Genomic DNA, 21467 nt, shown 5'->3' on the forward strand with positions numbered 1-21467 from the left:
ACTATCAAATCATCAACGTAAACTCCAACGAGTAGTAGCCTTTGACCGGAACACCTTTTGTAAACCGCTTGTTCTTGTTTACATCGAGTGAAACCGAGTTCTTTTAGCGACCCGTCTAGTTTAGTATTCCACGCCATTGGAGCTTGGCGTAGACCGTATAACTCTTTAGCCAACTTGTACACTTTTCTTTCTTCACCTTTCTTAATGAACCCATCCGGTTGAAATACATACACCTCTTCTTTCAAATCACCATGAAGAAACGCGGATTTTACATCCAAGTGATGTACTTCCCAACCTCGGTTTGCTGCTAAAGCGAGTAAAAGTCGAACGGTTTCGATTCTCGCCACTGGCACGAACACCTCTTCGAAATCGATCCCATATTTCTGAACATACCCCTTAGCTACGAGTCGGGCCTTGTACTTGATTATTTTCCCGGCTTCATCTCTTTTGATTTTATAGACCCACTTTAAACCTATTGGTTTTACTTTGGGTGGTGCTTCGACTAACCGCCATGTCTTATTTCTTTCAATCGACTCAATCTCCGCTTCCATTGCTTTTCTCCAATGTTTTTCATTATTCGCTTCTCGAAAATTAACCGGCTCATCATCGAATAATAGTAGGAGATTTACCTCGTCGTTTGTTGGGTCTTGCTCGGTGGGTGTCGGTATACCTTCAACCAGAAAGTCGCTAAATTTCTTGGCAAAACCGTCTTTCGAGTAGTTCGACGCGGTTGAACAACTTGTAACGGTTCTTCGTCTAGGCCAGTGTCGGGCCTAGTCGGGCTTACAGGTGGGCTGCCACCTTCTGAACTTGATGACTCACTTCCTTTTCTGAGACGAACCAACTCACCGGTATCATGTCGGTCTACGGACCCGGTGTCAAACCCGGATATCACTTGCTCCGGATCGGGTTCAATGTCGCACCTGACAATAAACTCGGTCCATTCAGGACCCTTTTCGCCCTTTTGTTTGTCAAGATCATCCCACGCGTACCTTTTACACTCGTCAAACTTGACATCCCGCGTAACATGTACTCACATTTTGATTGGGTCAAACATACAGTAGGCTTTAGTTCCAGGTTGAGTACCTAAGTGAATCATCACAATACTTCGGTCGTCCAATTTATTTTGACCGGTACCAAGGACTTTTACATACCCCGTGCATCCGAACTCTTTAATGTGTGAAAGGTTCAGTTTTCTTCCTTTAAAACGCTCATACGGAGTCGAATCCTTCAAAGATTTTGTTGGTGACCGGTTTAGTAAATAAACCGAGTGATGAACCGCTTCTCCCCATAGGTCTTGTGGTAGTGATATCGCCTTTAACAAACTTCAAGTCGTACCAAGTATGGTTCGGTTTCTTCTTTCAACCACTCTGTTTTGATGTGGGGTGTACGGGGCCGTAAACTGATGTGCCACACCTATACTTGATAAGTAATCTTCCAACACATGGGATGTAAACTCACCCCCGTTGTTGGTTCATATGGTTTTAAGTTTCTTGCCCGTTTCGTTTTCCACCCTTTTCACGAAATCAATGAGTAAACCTGCAACTTGGTCTTTTGTCTTTATCGTGAAAACCCACATATAGCGGGTGTAGTCGTCAACAACAAGTAAAAAGTATCGGTTGCCACCGTGTGTCTCGGGAGAAATCGTGCCACAAACATCGGCATAAACGAGCTCGAGCGGTACCTTTGCACGATAATTAGATTCTTTCGGGATATCCGATCTTGTTTGTTTGCCTAGCATACATGCATCACAAATTTGCATCGGATGTTCGATTCTTGGCACTCCATCCGCGAGTTTCGAGAGACCCCGAAGGGCATCGAAATTCAAATGCCTCAATCGAGCATGCCATATCCATGCAACATTATGCAAATTGACTTGTAAGCAAACCGGAGAAACGACCTTTAAATTAATTTTATAAACCCGGTTAAAGGAACGAGGTACCTTGATTAGAAGTCTTCCATATTGTTCAAATATCCATAAGATACCATCTTGGATCGCGATCTTGCATCCTCCTTCGTCTAATTGCCCGAGACTTAGAATATTATTTTTGAGAGATGGAATAAAATAAACGTCACTCAAGGCTCTTTGTTCTCCCCTTTGACCTTCTACTACTACCGTGCCCCGACCTTCGATTTCAACACACGAACCATCACCGAAACTTATTTTACCGGTCTTGTTACGATCGATGTTGGAAAACCATTCCGGATTTCCCGTCATGTGGTTACTCGCCCCGTTATCAAGAATCCACGTGTTTTTATAACATGGGGTTGAAGCATATTGCTTCGGATCAACCCGGTCTTCTTTTAGAAAAACGACGTCTTCCTTACTCCGATCTACCGTCATCATGTTTAGAACTGGTCTGCTATCTTGAGCGAGGTTACTTTGATCGTTCGTCTCCTTGTTTCGGTTAGGACATGATGTGGCAAAGTGTCCTAGTTCATCACACCGATAACATTTAATCTTTGACCGATCCTTCTTAAATCGGGGTTCTTTCTTTTCCCGATCCACAACCTTTCCCTTTCCCTTGTTCTTTTGACTTGATTCGGTTCCCATCTTGCCTTTTCCATGATGCCTTTCTTGATTGCTTTTATCTTTTCATTCTTCATATGTATATAGGAGTTGTTCTTGCTTACCGGACACGGGTTTGTCTTCATCCAGATCGTTCCTCAAACGCTTTTAGGCGTCCAACGGCTTCATGGAACGTCATGGTCTTTATATCAGCAAACAGTTCCATAGTAGCAACAATCGCTATATACCTCTTTCTCGGAACGGACTTCAAAAGCTTTCTCACAAGGGTCTTTTCTTCAAACGGTTCTCCAAGATTACTTGCTTTGGAAGCTATTTGGCTTATCTTGGTCGAGAAGTCATCAATCGTGTCCGTTTCTTTCATCTTGAGTACATCGAACTCATGTTGAAGAGACTCAATACGTGCTTCTCGAACCCTATCAACCCCAACGAAACGAGTCTTAAGTTCATCCCATATCTCTTTAGCGGTGGAAAGGTGAGCCACTTGCATCACCAAAGCCTCCGGCATGCCTTGATAAAGATACACAATCGCCAACTCATCTATCTTCGGGTCAACCACCGTTCCCGTTTTTGGTTCGATAGCCTCCAACAACCCTTGAACCTTGAAGATAGCCTTGATTTTTACCGTCCAAATTGTATAATTGGTGGACGTAAGAATCGGAAACTGAATCGATAGAGAACTTGATTCTTTAGGAAACCCGACTTGATTATTTGACCCTACGACTTGATTATTTGGTTGATCACCCATCTTTTCCTTCTACTTTTGTTGAACCAAAAATTGTTTGAAAAAAAAAACTTAAGATGTGTATACAAAAGAAACCTTATAAGTGCCTCAAAGATAACTTTTATCTTGTAAAGGAAACTTGTTCTTTCACCACAAAAAGTTTTGTATCATCCAAGAAAAATAAGGACTTTTATCACCACTGGCACTTTGGATTTATAACTACAAAACCCAATTAAAATACCCTACTGGCTGCTTCTATTGTCGATATTCATAATATAATCAAAACTTCCTGGCACAAAAGTCTTGCTTTCCACCGACCACACAAAACCCTATCGCCGTAACCGGGGTTTTTCACAACCAGCTTCACGTTCAAGATACCGAAACAGGTTTCTTGAACCCTGCCGAATATTTTGTGTTCACCGGAGAACGACGCGAACCGCAATATTGCTCACCGATGAGAGACTACAAACCAATCGTCGTAATTTAACCCAGCGGTCTCCGGAATCTTGTTCTTTGCCGCCGACTCTTGATCTCCGATCACCGCCGTCACAAGATCTTGCGGTGTTTCACCGTCCTTACTTGCCGGATCTTCTTGATCGGTAATCCTTGCCGACGAATTTAGAACCTTAACCATAGCTCTTGATGCCAATTGAAGACAATAAGATTCAAGTCTAAACCTTTATTGTATTAATTGATAAGTTGGTGTAATTACTTGATTACAAATAACCCATATTTATATATTACTTGTTAGACAAGAATAAAAGGAAAACTAACTCAATAACCCCCTAGGTTTGTAAGTGCGACAACTAGGTCCCCGCACTTACGCAAGATTACACTAACAAAGTATGTTGTGGGTGTTGATCAGGACACGCTGTGGATCTTAGACAAACTCTCTTTTGTCGGCTTCCTTGTCATGGGTGATATGGTTTTAAACGAAACTTTTGGGGTAGCATTGAAATATAATTCGCATATAAGGCGGATTGCAATTACTGACATAAACACACCTGATGGGAGCAAAACTAGATATTTGGATATTACTGATACATTGGCTTTACGAGTTCTTGTGGCCCAAAATGATGATAATTGGGGACTCACTATACTTGAAGTGGCTACAAGTCTTGAAATGTTGGATAATGAGTTTCTTACATTGACAACCTTCACAAAGGCATTGATTTTTCCAAGAAAGTTTGCTTCTGAGTGGCACGCCTTAGCCACATTTGGCCCTGCCCTTATTTTTATATATATGCTACAAATTTTGTTCTTCTCATTTAAGTTGTTACAAGAAGACACAGATGGAATAAAATAAATTAATGGGCCCACCAACCATGACAAGAAACAAAAAAACGTTAGCTATTGGTTTTCTTGGATTGCATTTGTTTGCTTTAGCCCAAGTGCCCAACCCTTGGGGAATTCTATATCACCTTGAGGACAAGGTGAATTTGAAAGGGGGGGGGGGGGGTAATGTTATGAATTATGATCCAGCGTGATTCAAGTCCGATCCAGGCCCAAGTTAAGAGTTAAAAAAATAGGCCCAACCAGGTATAGAGCGGTGATATAAGGAGTAAACGAAGAATAGCATAGGTATGAATGAATTTGTAGAAGAAACTCTGTTCTCTCGTCTCCTTCTCTTGTAATAGGATTCTGTTTTCCCATCTCTTTCTTGTAACCAATTTCTTATGAGTTAATGAATTACGAACTGATTACTCCATTGATCTCTCATGTTGATTGTTAGTTTTATCGGTTCACTTCAAAAACCGGTTTTGATCATCTTTGACGAAGCTATACTAGTTTCAACTCGAAACGGCTTAGGCCCAAACCTGATTTGTGCACCTTTATTTTATTCACATTGAATAGATATATTAAAGGAGTATAAATCAAACAGGTATATTTAGTAAATAAGATATAAATTAGTGCATGAAGCAATACATAGGTAATGGTTTCAACAATATGTTATATGTCCTAAACAAATATAGTTTTAATATAAATTTAAATGGGCGTCATTTCTTATGTTCAACATTTTTTTACTTCATACATGATTGTTCAAATTATATGGTTTTATATATGATTATTAATTAAAAAAATGATTATTTGTGCTTAGAAATGAAGCAATTATGAAGATTATTTTTTTAAACGTTTTGAGTGATTTTGGGCAATCTGGGCTCAAATGGGTCGGGCCACAAGTTTGTGTAGTGGGTCTTTTATCTATTAAAATAAACAGCAAACATTATAAAACATTAATATTTTATGGGTTCGTGTAAAACCTTATCTTTATATTAAATGGGCTAAAAGAATTACATACGGGCCAAATTATCAATTTGGTTTTTTGTATCGCGCAGTGAGTAGTGACAAGTGTGTCAATGCAAAGGCCCAAAGAAAAGGCTCTAAGGCCCAAATTAAAAGCCCAAAGTTCTTTTAGTGGCCCATTTATGCTGGTTTCTGCACCAGTCATAGAGTGGGAAAAAAATGTCACAAACAAAAACTGATTCCTAGACAGGGATGGAAGTGATATGGACGTTCGGAAGTTGTCCGTTCGATGGAAGTTGGTTTATTTTCACCCGTTTATTAAACGAATGGACACGGACAAAAAAAATTTGTTCGGTAAGCTTAACGAACGAACATGGAGGACAAAGGCCGCATTTGTTCAATAGTGCTCGTGAACGTCAAGTAACATCCATCCGATTACTTCTGGTAACATCCATATAATTGTGTTAAGTATGTTGAAATTTCTTGAAGAATGAATAATTTGAAGCATACTTCTCATGGAACACTAGAAGTTTGTGGATTTTAAACACCAAAACATTATTTCGATGTGATTGTGTGTTTGGTTACTATGTTAAGTGTTAAGTAATTTTGGATATCATGTGATGTAATGTTCATTAGTGTTTATGTTAAGTATTTCGATATGTTTATGTTTGCTTGTCCATTAACGTTACTTAGTGTCCATTGGTGTTTGTTTACCCAGTAGTGTACGTTAGTGTTCGAGTGTCCATTAGTGTCCGGCAGTTGTCCGTTAATTTTTAAACAATGTTGATCCTTCAAAGAGAAAATTCTTCGTTTGCAAGTGTTTATTTTAATTTATTTTATTTCATTTCATAACTTTTAAATTAAAGTAGAGATTGATTTTGTAATCTATACCGTGCATCATAAAGCAATTCAAAGAAACGTCCAGCTTAGTCATTACGAGCATATTAGTTTTTTTCCACCATGTTTACAAAATTGCCACATGTTTTCGAGTAATAGACGAATTGTGATTAACAATTAAACGCCATTTCATACGCTTTGCACTCTCTCTCTCTCTCTCTCTGTGTGTGTGTATTGGACGGCTTAGTGTAACTGGTTATCGGGAGACTCTAAAAGGTTTACTATCCACATACAACCCACCTTACACTAGCTTATTCATTCCCCTATCTTACACTAAAAAATAGTGTATGTTCTCTTCTTTTATGATCAATTATATAGTATTTTTTTATACGTTTATCATTATCTTTTCTCTCGTCTTTATTCACAATCACTCTAAAAGAACATTAAAAAATTTATATGGTGTTACATAAATTTTCAAATATATAGAAAAATCACAATATTTTCTATCTCTTTAACTCATAACAATCTAAATCACTCCATATATTATAAAAACCTTACTTACATAATATGGTGGATGAATTGAGAATGCTCTTAAAATCTTAGGATAATGGTATTCTCTTGTGTTAGTGGCATACACTTGTTGTGATCGAACCAAGACATTAGGAGGTTCTATAAAATTCTTGTCACATACATTGTTCAAATCTAAATACATACATCATCTTTTAAATTTAACCCAGCTATCATTTGCTAACTAAATAAATGGTCATTGGAGCTTAAGTTTTAAAATTAAAGTACATACCAGCTACTAGAGATTGGTTATATTTATTTATATATGTATGTATATAGAGAAGTGTAAAGTTGCAAGTGATGATTGTGGATTTTAAGAATGATTCTCCTCCTGAAGAAACACTAACCGGACCCCGGTCAGATTACTGGTAACCTGGGGGTTGGATAGCTGTTTCCCACGAGGGGTTAGACCCTTGGAAGATGGTTCTTCTGATAACCTGCAAAACAGACACCGTGAGCTCGTCACTGAGAAGGGGGGGGTTCCTCCTTGTGACCACCCTCCGGCGTGAGAATCAGACTAGATTGCTCTTTAAATATAAAAGTATATTAAGAGATTGCTAGAGCAGATATCAGGTATATTATGATGATAATGTGATAATGTAATGTGTTTGGATGATCATACCATTTGGGGTATTTATAGCCGAAGGTAGGTTTCCAAGGAGGTATGGCCGGCTGCAACAGTGTTCCTGTTCATCAACAGTAGCCTACGCACGTGCCCTGCTGGTGGTTGGTGGGTAGGCAGCGGCTGATAGTGACCAGGCCTGCTGTATACTATTCCCTTTCCACCAACTGCCGGCTACGCACGTGGTATGACAGTAGTTGGTGAGTAGGCAGCGGCTAATAGTGATACAGTACAGGAGCATGCTGCTCGCCATACTGTATCAGTGAGCTGTCGTATCTCTGATCAGATCTTTCGCCCATACCTCGTCAGGTACAGTAAAAGGTCCTTCAGTATACAGACTGGCTTATTTGGGCGGGAGTATTCCCCCTCCCGCCTCTGTGCGGGATTGCTCCCGGCTTTGCTCATTCCTTCAGGTGACACTGAATGATCGAGAGCTAAGTACCTAGTGCGTGTAGCCATGCTGCGCGGGTGGCCTTCCCTCATGGCTTGTATCCGAGGCTGCGGGAACAGGCGGAGTCCTTCACCATGGGAGGCATTTCCTGCGGGAACAGCTTGCGTACTGCGCGTAAGGACGTCACGTCTCTGAGCATGGTTGGTCCTGCGGATCCAGTTGGTCTTTGCGCAGACGTCCCTGTTTAAGGTGAGTCTTGCGGGACCAACTGGGCTCTGCTGGGACCTACCTCTTCAAGTCCCCCCAGTCCAATGTTCTTCTCATGCGTGTTTAATAAAGTGAGGTGAACTTTTGGACTTGAGCAAAGGGTTTTGAAAAGGGTTTTGTAAGGTTTTCCATGGGGATTCTTTCCGCGGAAGTCCTTGTCACTTGCAGAAATGCCCGAGTTTCCTGCTTGGTCTTTGGGTATGATGCGGGTAGGTCTGTAACCTCCTCGCAAGTCAGGAGCATTGAGTCCCAGTTGTATGTATTTTCCATGAGGTTTTGGTAGTTTTGAACATAGTGATCAATTATGTTAAAACCATCAATTCCATCTTGGAACTTCCAACAACGTAGTTCTCGACGTTCCCGCTATGCGGGGATGTTATTTCCGTTTCCGCAAGCATTGCCCAGAAGATCCTTCTTGGTTTCAATTCCCAGCGGAGCGCTAGGTATGTGAAGGGTTTTGCCTTGACACTGTACCTGCGCTCGTCTTACGGTTACTTTACTTCCAAGGTATTCCTGGCGTCAATTCCCTGCGGGTGCTAGGTATGTGGAGGGTTTTGCCTTTACACTGTACCCGCACCCGTCTTGTAGTTACTTGGTTGCCGAGGAATACTTGGCTTCAATTCCCTGCGGGTGCTAGGTATGTGAAGGGTTTTGCCTTAACACTGTACCCGCGGCCGTCTTACGGTTACTTGTTCGCCAAGATTTTCTTGGCTTCAGTTCCCTGCGGGTGCTAGGTATGTGAAGGGTTTTGCCTTTACACTGTACCCGCATCCGTCTTACGGTTACTTGTTCACCAAGGTTTACTTGGCTTCAGTTCCCTGCGGGTGCTAGGTATGTGAAGGGTTTTGCCTTTACACTGTACCCGCACCCGGCTTATGGTTACTTGTTTGCCAAGGTAAGGGGTATTTTCCCGCTTTTTAATATTTTCGAATTTTGAATTTTGAAATTCGAAGAGTTGGTGAAAAGATAAGAACAGTCCAAACCTCTGAAACGTCGTGCGACGGTTTCTTCTGACTGTGTCAGGACGTGCAGGAAGTTATGGTGACGTGACAGAACATGGTCATTCCAGTCGCTTTTTCAGGCGCGTGGGCGCGATTTTTCGGGCGCGTGGCCGCGAAATTACTGGCATACGTCCTTTCAACAGCTGTTGCCAGCTTGGTTTTTGCCACGTGTCATAGTTTCATTGCACATTCCATTTCTCTCTCCTCCGCATTAATTTCACCGCATTAATTGCGATTACTATATAAAGGGGTAGAGGGTTATTTGCAATTCACACTTTTCACTCTTCTCTTCATCTTTAAGGCGATTTCCGGCGAATACTCCTTTATTCAATCGAGCATTCTCTCGAAATCGTTCTCTTCTTTCTCTGCAAGATGTCTTCTCGTGATGCTGAAGCTATATCTGACGACAGGGGTACTGCTGGCGAGTGCCAGTGTGCTCTGCCCGGCGATCAGTACCGGTATGTTGTCAGGAAGTTCATGCTCGATCATCTCGAGCCTGAGTTTCCTGAATCCCACCAGACCGTGTATGATGCCCCCAGAGGCAAGATCGGGGTTTATGCTGCATTTTTTGTCTATGGGAATCTTAGATTCCCGTTGACAAAATTTGTTTACCGTGTCCTTGAGAGGCACGGTGTTCATTTGACCGAGCTGCACCCCATGGCGATCGCTAAGATTCGCCATTTTGAGTGGGTGTGCCGGATTTTGGGCATCGAGCCCCATGTGGACCGCCTGATGACCTTCTATACCTGGAGGTGCATCCAAGGGTGGTACACCTTGACGACCCGTATTAAGGGTCTGAAGATTTGCGACACCGAGCGCAGTCTTCGCGCGTGGAAGCAAGAATTCTTCTACATTTCTGCCCGCGCCATCCCCCTTGCCATGAAGTTTAAAAATGGCCAAGCGATACCGAGCCTTCACGCCCCCAACTACCAGGAGGCGGAATGGTTTTCGAAGATATCCCGGATCCAATCTCCGGTTTACCGGTTTGCGGAGTCCGGGATGGTCATGTTAGGGATGAGCCGGGTGTGGAAGGATGCGTCTCAAGTTCCCATCCTTCTCGAATACGGTTTGAACTCTATTCCCTATGGTATGTCTTGTCTTTCTTTTTGATACAAGTTTGTCTTCTAACTGTTTCTTTTCTTTCAGAGGGAAATAATTTGGAGTCGCTTCTGTTCCCGCGGGAAACCGACGGTCCCGCGCGGATGGGTACTCGTGCTTTGGACGAGGGCGAGTTGCCCATCCTGGAGCAAACGGCAGATCGTTTTGTGGAGGTCTATCCGCTGGGCCACGAGATCCTGAGCCACCGGCGGCCAGGTAAGGCGATATTCTTTCCTCAACCCCTTAATGCTGTACCCGCTGTTGGAATTCTTGACCTGTCTTCTTCTGAGGAATCCTCAGATGCTCCTCCACTGGTGCAGAAGAAGAAAGCTGCTGCCGGCGGGAAAGGGAAGGAGAAGGCCTCCACGGCTGGTCCGGTGGTTCTCTCTGACTCGGAGTCAGATAGTGAAGAGGTGGCGGGGAACCCCGGTGGTGAGGAGACCACTGCTCCGGAGGCTACGACCGTTACCTCCGGAGAACCAACGAAGACGACGGTGACCGGTACCAAGAGGCCGGCTCCATCGGGTTCCTCCCCGCCCGTCCGTACGTTCAGGGTCAAGAAAACCCGTAAGTACAATCATAATGTCTTTGCAGATTTATCACTATAAATTTATCTAACACTTTCTTCTTTGTGCAGGCGTGGGTGTTGACGCATTCCGGGGTGAAGCGCAGGGGAGTATCTCCCCGCCAATGACGGTAGGCTCGGTCAGCCTTCCTGAGGCGTCGACCCAGGCGCCTGCGCCTGCATCCGCTGGTCCAGTTGCTCATTCCTTTGAGCCAACTGTTCCGGCAGAGATAACGTCACCGCCGGCTGTGAGTGCGATTTTTACAGCATCCTTCACAGAGCCGGCGGTTACTGCTGCTGCTTACAAGGCGGCGACCACGGCGGCGACCACAACGGCGACCACGGCGGCTGCCACCATGCCCGCGCCACCGGCACCGATGGCCGGACCATCAGGTACGCGCAGGGCTTCCCGCCGATTTTTGCCACCTTCCCGTCTGCCTGACTTGTTGGATGGATTTCCTTTAGGTTCAGGTGATGGGTTTGGCGGCTATCGGCCTGTCATTGACCCTACAGGTGCGTAGGGTTCCTTTCTTTTTCCCTTATGTTTTTTATCATCTTTTCCTTACTGCTTTTGTTTCTTTTGCAGTGTCGGATTCCAATGAAGTGTATGTTCCGCGATGGAACATACGCCGAGGAACAACCCTTCGCACACCTGTGGAGTGCGTGGACTGGGCTCGCCACGCTGCTCCTCCGGGTGCGTTGGGGGAAGCCATGGTTAGCTACCAGGAGGGTAGGCTAACTAATGAGCTTCGGGTTCTCCAGGCCCGGATGCAGCCGCGCGTCGAGCTGCTTTGTCGTGAAAACGACAAGTTGAAAGCAGCTCGCGCCAAGGACATATCTGAGGCGCGTGCTCTTCGGGAGGAGAACCAACAGCTGGCGGCAGCTGCCGCCGACAAGGAGAAGGCCTTCAAGGCCCTCGAGGTTGAAGTTCAGGCGCGACTCGAGGCCCGCTCCAAGGCTGCCCAAGCTGTGAATGAACAGCTTCGGCTGGCCAGGGAGACTGCGCGAAACGCAACCGAGAGGGCTGCCAAGGCTGAAGCCGTTGCTGAACCTTTGCGTGTGGAGAATGAGGAGCTCAAGGCCAAATTAGAGGCTCTCCAACGCGCTCATGATGCCTTGGCAATGGAAGATGCCAAGAAACTCCAGGAAATCCTGGACCAGAGGGGGGTGCTTGACCACACCGAGCGGAAACTTAAGGGCGTCGAAGAGGCTGCCGCAAAGGAAGTTTTACTTGCCAACCTTAACAAGAGCGAAGCCGAACGCGCCCATAACGAAGCTCAAGCTGCCCTCCAATGGCTTCTTCGAGAAGCGTTGCCTCAGGTATGTTTAGTTTTATCTTCACGCTTTTCTTTTGTAAGAAAAGGTTCTAATACTTGTGTTTTCTTTGTAGGTTGTGCGTCGGGTCTTTTCAGAGACCTCTTACGATGATGCTATGACCGCAGCCCTCAACGCTTCTCATGAGGATGGGGAAAAGGCCGGCTTCTTGCTTGGTCTAGGGTTTGTTGAGAAAGGCGTCCCGCCTTCCAACTTCCCTTTGTTCAATGTGGATACCGAAGCCATTTATGACCAAGCATTGAACCAATACGCCGCCTTCCCGCATCCAGTGGTGGAGAAGGTGGACGAAGTAGCTGCTGCTGATGATGGGTTAGCTGTCCTCAAAGCGTTCCTCGAACCACCCCGTTCTTCTGACGGAGCGGGTCCAAGTGGAAGCGGCCCTGAAGCTTGATCCTGAAGATCCCTTCCCATTGCTAAGATAGACTTGTATAGTTTTTTTTCTTTTAGGCGGGTAGTTACCCGGCCATTCTTGTAATATATTCTTGAAATATTAATCTTTTTGCGTATAAGATTGTTATTTCCTTCTTTGGGTTCCTTGCTTTATAAACTTATGACTTGCATACTTAGTTTAAATTAGCAATTTTCCAAGTGGTTAGAATAAGAACCTTTGAACGTGGTTGATAGTGGGTTAAAGTTTCGCTTCCTCCTTCGTGATTGTGCGGGTAGAACCGTCACTTGCACTTGGTAGGATGGCTAAACTTTAACTTTTATCTGACCTGCGTGTAGGTTTTCCTTTTCGAAATTTCTAAGGCATTAAGATAAGTTAACCTTTGAACGTGGTTGATAACAGGAAGTCTTGCTTCCTCTTTCGTGATTGTGCGGGTAGAACCGTCACTTGCACTTAGTAGGATGGCAAAACTTTACCCTTATCTGACCTGCGTGTAGGTTTTTCTTACCTTTTGAGGATAAGTTAACCTTTGAACGTGGTTGATAATAGGTGTGAAGTTTTGCTTCCTCTTTCGTGATTGTGCGGGTAGAACCGTCACTTGCACTTAGTAGGATGGCAAAACTTTACCCATACCTGACCTGCGTTTAGGTTTTTCTTACCTTTTGAGGATAAGTTAACCTTTGAACGTGGTTGATAATAGGTGTGAAGTTTTGCTTCCTCTTTCGTGATTGTGCGGGTAGAACCGTCACTTGCACTTAGTAGGATGGCAAAACTTTACCCTTATCTGACCTGCGTGTAGGTTTTCCTTATCCTTTTTAAGAATTTTGTTTTGAACCGTTCGACGCGCGGTTGTCGATAGGTTAGTGTTCATTTTCCTTTCATGATTCATGCGGATAGACCGGCACTTTCATTTAATGGGATAATTGAACTCTTCTCCTTCAACTGACTCTGCGTGAAGGTTTGCCACGTTATTGGGTTCGTGCGGGTAAGACCGCCTTCCCACGCAACGACTTCACGTAATGTGAATGCCGTCACCAGTGTTGGATAGTTTAACCGTTCGATGCGCGGTTGTTGATAGGTTATTATTCAGTTTCCTTAATGATTCATGCGGATAGACCGGCACTTTCATTTTTGGGTGCTGAAATTTTTCCCCTTCAACTGACCTGCGTGAAGGTTTGTCACGTTGCTGGGTTCGTGCGGGTAGGACCGCCTTCCCATGCAATGACGACGTAATTATGCGGTGAAAACCGGCATATTAGTTCAGAAAAGTATAAATGTAAAATCATCAGCTTCGGTGTTCTTAAAGAGAATCATTTCCATTAGAAGTGGCTCTTGGCCTTTTCTTTACAAATTGGAATTGATTTACATGCAGACTGTGTAAATGAGCTCCCTTCCATGTTGGGATGGGAGTGCCATCGAGCCGATACGCACCTGGTTCGGGATCTCGTTCTTTACGCAGCATGTAGTCTCGATTTTGAAGCTGGAATTGATTCGTGTTTTCCCCAGCTGGGGTTCTATACGCACTCGCCTGCTCAGCCTTTATTACGCCACGAGGTGCGCGAGCGTCCCATCTCTGACAAATGCTTCGACCATATCTTTTACATCTATGCATTCTTCAGTGTTGTGGCCCTTTGTCTTGTGAAAGTCACAGTATTTGCTCCGATCAGCATCGTGACGATGTCGGATTATTGGAGGCTTTGGCCATGGGAGCTCTTCAGTGGCGAATATCTCAGTGACGCTTTTGGTGAGTGGCGTCCATCTGGAGTTCCGGTGCGACTGTACATTATCCCTTCCGCCCAACCGATGTTGCAAGCCGGATGAGGTGTCAAAGTTTACCCTTGACTGCCAAATGCCTAGCTTTCGTTTTTTATTTAGTCGGGCGGTGAGGACGTTGTCTTCTCTCGTCCTCTGGGTGTAGAGGTTTGTGCTCTGTGGGAGATCTCTACCCAGTTGCTTCTCTGTTTCCGCATAGCGTTTTGCTGCTGTCATGATGCCATCCCATGTGGATGGCATGCCATCTTTACCCGTTAGGGTGCGGATGAGCTCTGGGTCATGTGCGCCCTGGATGAAGGCAGCGCGAACAAGATCTTCGCTGATATTGCCCAAACTTAGCTTCTTTGAGTTGAAGCGAGTGATGAAGTTTGGCAGAGATTCATCTTCCTCTCGTATGCATTTGAGGATTGTCCATTGCTCCTCGGTATACTTCCGTTGCTGGCTGAAGTGTTGGCTAAACTTCTGTTGGAAGTCTGCCCAGTCGTAGATGTGGTTGACCGGTAGACGATCAAACCAAGCTCTAGCAGCCCCAACAAGCGTCATTTGGAACATGTAGCACCACGTGGGTTCCGTCCAATTACTGACGGTTGCCCCCGCTATGAACCTGTTCAAATGATCGTCTGGATCAGATATACCGTCATATGTGCCTATGTTAGGCATTTGTTTGGCACTCTTTGGGGCGATTGCTTCAGCAATGTCCCTTGCAAATTTGGACGTTCCTGCATTTGCAACGTTTGGTCTGAACGTTCTAGAGAAGTCTCGTGGACTTCCACCTGTGCTTTTTGGTTTGAAGGCTTGTCCAAAATGCCTTTTCGGTTGGGATTCCGTTTCCTTACGCTTCCCTTTTGCCCTATGGCGAGGGTTCGCGTCGGAGTCGGATTCCTCCGAGTCATCCTCCCAGTACTCGAATTCGTCGGCCTGTTGCACGGAACGCAAGCGTTCGTCCAACTCAGCCTGGAATTCCTTTTGTCGTGCCTCCGCCCATGCCTTAACTTCATCGAGAGTCTGGCGGGGGAGTCTTCGTTTCTCAAACTGGGTATCGGTGGATCCCAGTAGGCGATCATTTACTGCACTTGCCCCAGCTTTGGTAAGTGGGGTAGTGTTCGTAAAATTTACTTCACTTGCCCCGGCTCCGGTAGTCGGGGTAGTGTTCGTAAAAGCTGTGTTGCCGGTGTTCATCCCAGTAGCTGGGGTTGTGGTTACCGGAATTTCTCTAACCATCTTTGTAAAAGTTTGAAAAAACTGGAGAAAATTGTAGTTCTAGCTTTATGCACGGATGGCGCCAATGAAGAAACACTAACCGGACCCCGGTCAGATTACTGGTAACCTGGGGGTTGGATAGCTGTTTCCCACGAGGGGTTAGACCCTTGGAAGATGGTTCTTCTGATAACCTGCAAAACAGACACCGTGAGCTCGTCACTGAGAAGGGGGGGGGGGTTCCTCCTTGTGACCACCCTCCGGCGTGAGAATCAGACTAGATTGCTCTTTAAATATAAAAGTATATTAAGAGATTGCTAGAGCAGATATCAGGTATATTATGATGATAATGTGATAATGTAATGTGTTTGGATGATCATACCATTTGGGGTATTTATAGCCGAAGGTAGGTTTCCAAGGAGGTATGGCCGGCTGCAACAGTGTTCCTGTTCATCAACAGTAGCCTACGCACGTGCCCTGCTGGTGGTTGGTGGGTAGGCAGCGGCTGATAGTGACCAGGCCTGCTGTATACTATTCCCTTTCCACCAACTGCCGGCTACGCACGTGGTATGACAGTAGTTGGTGAGTAGGCAGCGGCTAATAGTGATACAGTACAGGAGCATGCTGCTCGCCATACTGTATCAGTGAGCTGTCGTATCTCTGATCAGATCTTTCGCCCATACCTCGTCAGGTACAGTAAAAGGTCCTTCAGTATACAGACTGGCTTATTTGGGCGGGAGTATTCCCCCTCCCGCCTCTGTGCGGGATTGCTCCCGGCTTTGCTCATTCCTTCAGGTGACACTGAATGATCGAGAGCTAAGTACCTAGTGCGTGTAGCCATGCTGCGCGGGTGGCCTTCCCTCATGGCTTGTATCCGAGGCTGCGGGAACAGGCGGAGTCCTTCACCATGGGAGGCATTTCCTGCGGGAACAGCTTGCGTACTGCGCGTAAGGACGTCACGTCTCTGAGCATGGTTGGTCCTGCGGATCCAGTTGGTCTTTGCGCAGACGTCCCTGTTTAAGGTGAGTCTTGCGGGACCAACTGGGCTCTGCTGAGACCTACCTCTTCACCTCCAAAGAAATCTATGCCCGCCTTTTTATTTAAACCTTCAATTGATTTGACATTCTTAACCGGTCCTTTTCATTTAAAAACAACCAATGTTTCTTTCTATATTACTTTTAGTTATAATTATAGTTATAGTTATGTATCTATCATGGAAATCCATAATTTTCAATTACGTATATATATACACACTTTGCGGAAAAAGGTAATAAATAAAAAGTTGGAAAAAAATATGTTATTAGAACAACTAGCGAGAGTGCGAGACGTTAGACATACCAGACATACAACTACCAAACGCGCCAGAAACCATTAAATCACAACGAAAAACACAAGCAACAATGAACAAACCATGCTACCCATTCAAAAAACCCCGTTACAACAGAAAAGAACATCAATTCTCCCAAGAAAGGTTACGTCTACTTACATTATTTTTTATCCAAAGGAAAAAATCCTATTCTTTGTAACTATATGCATATGTAATGGTTTTTTATAATTTATGTATTTACAAACAAAAATATCTGCAAAAACAGAAAATAATTGAGAAAAAGGGTGAAAAAAGTGAGTGCCGCATGCAAAATGGGAGCTGACAAACTGACCAAAAATTCATGAAGAGACTTTTGAATGATGAAATCATAGCCTCCTCCACTTGGACTCTTCATGATTTTGTGTTGACTTTATCTTTTTGGGCTCATACAATCTAATAAAGTATATTGATAATCATTTTCAATAAAGAAAATTTTTAAATATTATTACTTATAAATATTTATATATACACACCGGAAGATTTCATCATCAAGCATTTTTCTAGATAATCTCATTATTTTAACAGAATTTAGAACTACTCTTAATATGTAAATAATTTTCCTGAGACAGTATGCCAACCATCTATATTGATTGTGACACTTAAAGCATGACTTACCTATGAACATCATGGACAAAAATCACTATTGTGGGAGAACTTTATTGAGTCAAGTTTCGAATATGAGATCATAAGATCCAAAGCCCTAATCATCACCGTTATATCATTGTAACATAAGACCAATTACGTGTCATAATGCATCTAAACAATATATCAAAATATACATTTCATATATACTAGATATGGTAAAACCATAAAATATTACACCATATATATTAAATGATTCTCGGTAGGCTTTAGCCCATATATAGTGAAGGGGAGTTAACTAACAAAGAATACCGTCACTACCTAGGTAGAGTGACATTCATTAATTAAACTATCAAACATGTATAATGGTTTAACCAAGTTATTTAATTCCTTTTTTATTATTATTAAAATATGAGTAGCTGAGTTTGATGGTTGAAAAAAGTCATGACCCACACATTATACCCTTCTCCTTCCCTGACGGTCGCCAATGCCAATGCAATGACGCCTTCCTCCCTTGGCGCTCATCTCCCTCTTCACGTAATGGTGTTTGACGTTGGTGGTTGGATGGTCTCACGGATGAAGCCATGTTGGCGCTACATGGTTAAGCGATTTTTAAAACAAATTAAGTTAATCGAAAGAAAATTAAATAAAAAACCTGAAAAAAAATTTTAGAAAAAGGGTTTGTAAAAGTATTAAAGACAATGATGGATTTATGTAATTATTCTACTTCGCTTTAATCTTTGATAAAGACAAAAAAGACATGTGTATATGTATATCTTCAATATGTAAATTAGTTGATGCTCACCTCATGTAGATAAAGTTACTTCTCACATCTAAAATACCATATAATTAAGTACTTTAACAAGAAAGTCCTTTCCTTTCTTTCTTCAACGACAACTTTCGTTAAGACATAACTAAGACATAACTAACAAAGACGATAGAGGCCGATAGCCCAACACAAAACAAAGATTAACTTTTACTTGTATGGCGCGTTTAATAAATTAGTTATATTAAAGTTAAAGGATTTAAAATCAAATGAAAATGGAAGTGAAAGTTAACGGGTTGTAATTAAGTTGTAACGAGTGATATTGTTTTATGTTGTTTTTTAATGAATTAAAAGAGAAAATATAATTTCCGTGATTTAAGAGGTAAGTAATAATGGTGATCACATGAATTCATGAGAGGAAAAAACATGGGAGTGCAATGAGTTGCCCCCATACTTTACACCTACAAGCTGCTCATATAATAAAAATTAAAATTAAAACAAATCTATATGCAAGAAATCCATGACCTAGTAAATATTCCAAAAAGTGCCTTTTAATTTACTAATCACATGTCAATGACTAAACCTTTTTCCCATTGTTTAAAAACAAACTAAAAAAAATTCTGACCCTTATAAAAATCTTTATGAAATTTTATGAATCTGTCAATGTCATTTATGCTTATAGAATACATAAAGATTGAAAGTTGAAACACATGATAAAATCCAAACAACACCTCATAAACCAGGCTAAATCCTCTCTTCAGTTGCTACTTATTCGATAAAACCTTTACGCAACAATTTGTACTTTTACGTATTAAAAATTATACATGGTTTTAAAATAAAAAATCGGCGAAGATCAACATACTAACCTAGAATTAGTTGTTTTTATTTACATAATGTCTCAAATTAAAAGTAATCAAAATGATGATTAGGGATTTGAAAGGGTGCATCTCTTTGTTTCTTGCTTAGCTTTGGCACCACTACCCTATTTCTGACCTTCATCATCTCCCTTGGGACCTCAGGAGGCCTAACTGACCTAATTAAGGCCCAGTTCACACCTTTAAAAAACTCATGCTTTTTAATCTCAATTGAACCCTTCAAGCTTCCAATTCTTTTTTTAGGGTTCTTCACAAGTAGTCTTGCAATAAGGTCTTGAACCTTCACCATTTCTTCATATTCTTTAGTTGAACTCACACCAATTCTAGGAAAACTTAAAGGCTTTTTTAATATGTTGATGAGTGTTTTCTCATTATTCTCACCCTTAAAGGGTGTCACCCCATATAAAAGTTCATATAAGAAAACCCCTAGGGTCCACCAATCGACCGCACCACCATGACCCTGACCCGAGATCACTTCTGGGGCGAGGTACTCGTGGGTTCCAACAAATGACTTTGATCTTGCATTAACCGGTTCGGCTACTAACTCGGTGTTACATTCTTGAAACTCGACTTTTTCGGTTATTATAGTGGTGGAAGGAGTAGTTTTAGCTCTTCTAAATGAGAAACATGAAGAGAGGACGGGTTGAATCGGGATGACACAAGAGGGTGTTGAGCATCTTAGGTTACGCTCATCGTCATCATGGTCAAGTTGTCTGGACGGGTCGGGTTTGGACCGGATGAGCTTAGGCACAACTTCACATTTTAGTGAGAGATCAAAGTCTGAGAGCATTATGTGACCATCTTCTCTAACAAGCACGTTTTCAGGCTTTAGATCTCGATAAACTATGCCCATCATGTGAAGATACTCCAGAGCTAGCAACGTTTCCGCAGCATAAAATCTGAAAATATTTAAGAAAACAAATCTTAATAAGTAAAACAAAAATACAAAACTTATGATATACAAGTAATATAAAAGTTAGCAGACTTTTACACGAACAATTAAACACAATAAAACATAACAGAAAAAACTTAAAACTAAGAAAAAAAACAACATATACTACGCCTAAACTTACTAGGCCTATAAGTAGTGTACGGAAAGGTTTCGACGAGCCAGATCATGTGGCAACCGCTAAAGGCGATTCCACAAATAGGGCTCCAATTTAATCACCTAATATTAAGCATTTTTTAACTCTTGTCCTTTTTACCTAAAACACATAAATCAAACTTAATTTACACATTTTAGTCTTTAGTTTAGTATTTAATTGTCACTAATAATTTTAAAAATTTGACAATATTTTCCAAATTAAAAAATAAAACCCTATAAAAGTGACCTTCATATGAAAATTTTAGTACCTTTTATTTTCTTGTTTTCTTTACAACAAAAGTAAGTGTTCTACTATTCTTAAACACGACAAGCTAGAAGCTTTACTTACTTAGCAGACATAATATTGAAACACTTTGCCGGCTGCCGTTGTCGGGCCGCATGCAAGTCACCACCGGGACAAAACTCCATCACCAAACACGAATAATGCGAAGCATCAAACTCGGCATACAACGTAGGCAAAAACGGGTGATCCAAACCCGACAATATCTCCTTCTCCATCTCCGCCCGTTGCAACTTCTTTCGTATCGCCAACGCCTCCCTATCGACCACTTTCATCGCATAATAACAACTACTAGCCAATCCCGCAATCGGGTTCCTAATTTGACACAAGTACACGTTCCCTATGTCACCTGACCCGACCCGTTTTATTATTTTAAAATGTTCCAAACTTATATGACCACCTTTTTCAAGCCGCAGACGCTTTATAGCTTCCCATGCGGCCTGATTAGCCTTGTGAGGCTTGTGTGATGGGTCCCCAGAGACAGAGCTTTGGCGATTGCCGAAGCTGATGTTGCTCATCCAACTCCTGCTTGAGTCTGGCACGGTGATGGATGAGCAACTGCTGTCGTAGTCGGATTCGTCCTTGGTTATTGTTGCCATGATGGCTTGTAGAGAGGAATAATAAGAGGAATGGAAGGTTGTATTTTGTTTTCCCTTTGGAGGGTTTATATATATGTATGTAAGAGACAGGCTTTTATGGAAAAAGCAGTGTCTTATTATTTTTTAGTTCTTATACTATAATTTTAAAAATAAAAATACCTTTTTGAAATCAAGATTTTAAGGCATTTCGTTTAACATTATAAGTTGTCTAGTGTGATTATAAATAAGTGCATTATTAAATTATATAGAAAGTTGGTTTAGAGAATATTGTCGACGTATCGAATTATAATATATTTATATAGAGAAATTAAGTAAGGTTGGTTAAGTAGTTAATTAGTAGTTATATACATTGTGACAG

General features: G+C 42.5%; 2 protein-coding genes across 2 annotated transcripts; both read right to left on the reverse strand.

The window, feature by feature from the left end:
- Positions 1 to 2651: 2651 nt before the first annotated feature.
- LOC143634666 (uncharacterized) lies at positions 2652 to 3275 on the reverse strand. The gene has a single exon (XM_077102684.1). It carries the CDS (start codon positions 3273 to 3275, stop codon positions 2652 to 2654), a length of 624 nt encoding a protein of 207 aa, XP_076958799.1.
- A 15788-nt stretch (positions 3276 to 19063) lies between these two features.
- Positions 19064 to 21184, reverse strand: LOC143634623 (protein kinase PINOID 2-like). Its single transcript, XM_077102653.1, has 2 exons — positions 20559 to 21184; positions 19064 to 20024 (listed from the first exon to the last, which is right to left on the reverse strand). Exons 1-2 carry the CDS (start codon positions 21107 to 21109, stop codon positions 19154 to 19156), a joined length of 1422 nt encoding a protein of 473 aa, XP_076958768.1. The 5' UTR covers positions 21110 to 21184; the 3' UTR covers positions 19064 to 19153.
- Positions 21185 to 21467: the final 283 nt, after the last annotated feature.

Source organism: Bidens hawaiensis, unplaced genomic scaffold (genome assembly GCF_021521415.1).
Source record: "Bidens hawaiensis isolate Kalapana, Puna unplaced genomic scaffold, B.hawaiensis_p1.1 tig00007139_1, whole genome shotgun sequence".
Classification (NCBI taxonomy): domain Eukaryota; kingdom Viridiplantae; phylum Streptophyta; class Magnoliopsida; order Asterales; family Asteraceae; genus Bidens; species Bidens hawaiensis.

Bases quoted from the DNA above. Each gene is read 5' to 3' on its own strand.
- LOC143634666 (XM_077102684.1), bottom strand. From the start codon at position 3,275: ATGGGTGATCAACCAAATAATCAAGTCGTAGGGTCAAATAATCAAGTC.
- LOC143634623 (XM_077102653.1), bottom strand. From the start codon at position 21,109: ATGGCAACAATAACCAAGGACGAATCCGACTACGACAGCAGTTGCTCA. The intron at 20,025-20,558 runs GTAAGTAAAGCT...AAATATTTTCAG, and splicing joins TTCAATATTATGTCTGCTAA to ATTTTATGCTGCGGAAACGT.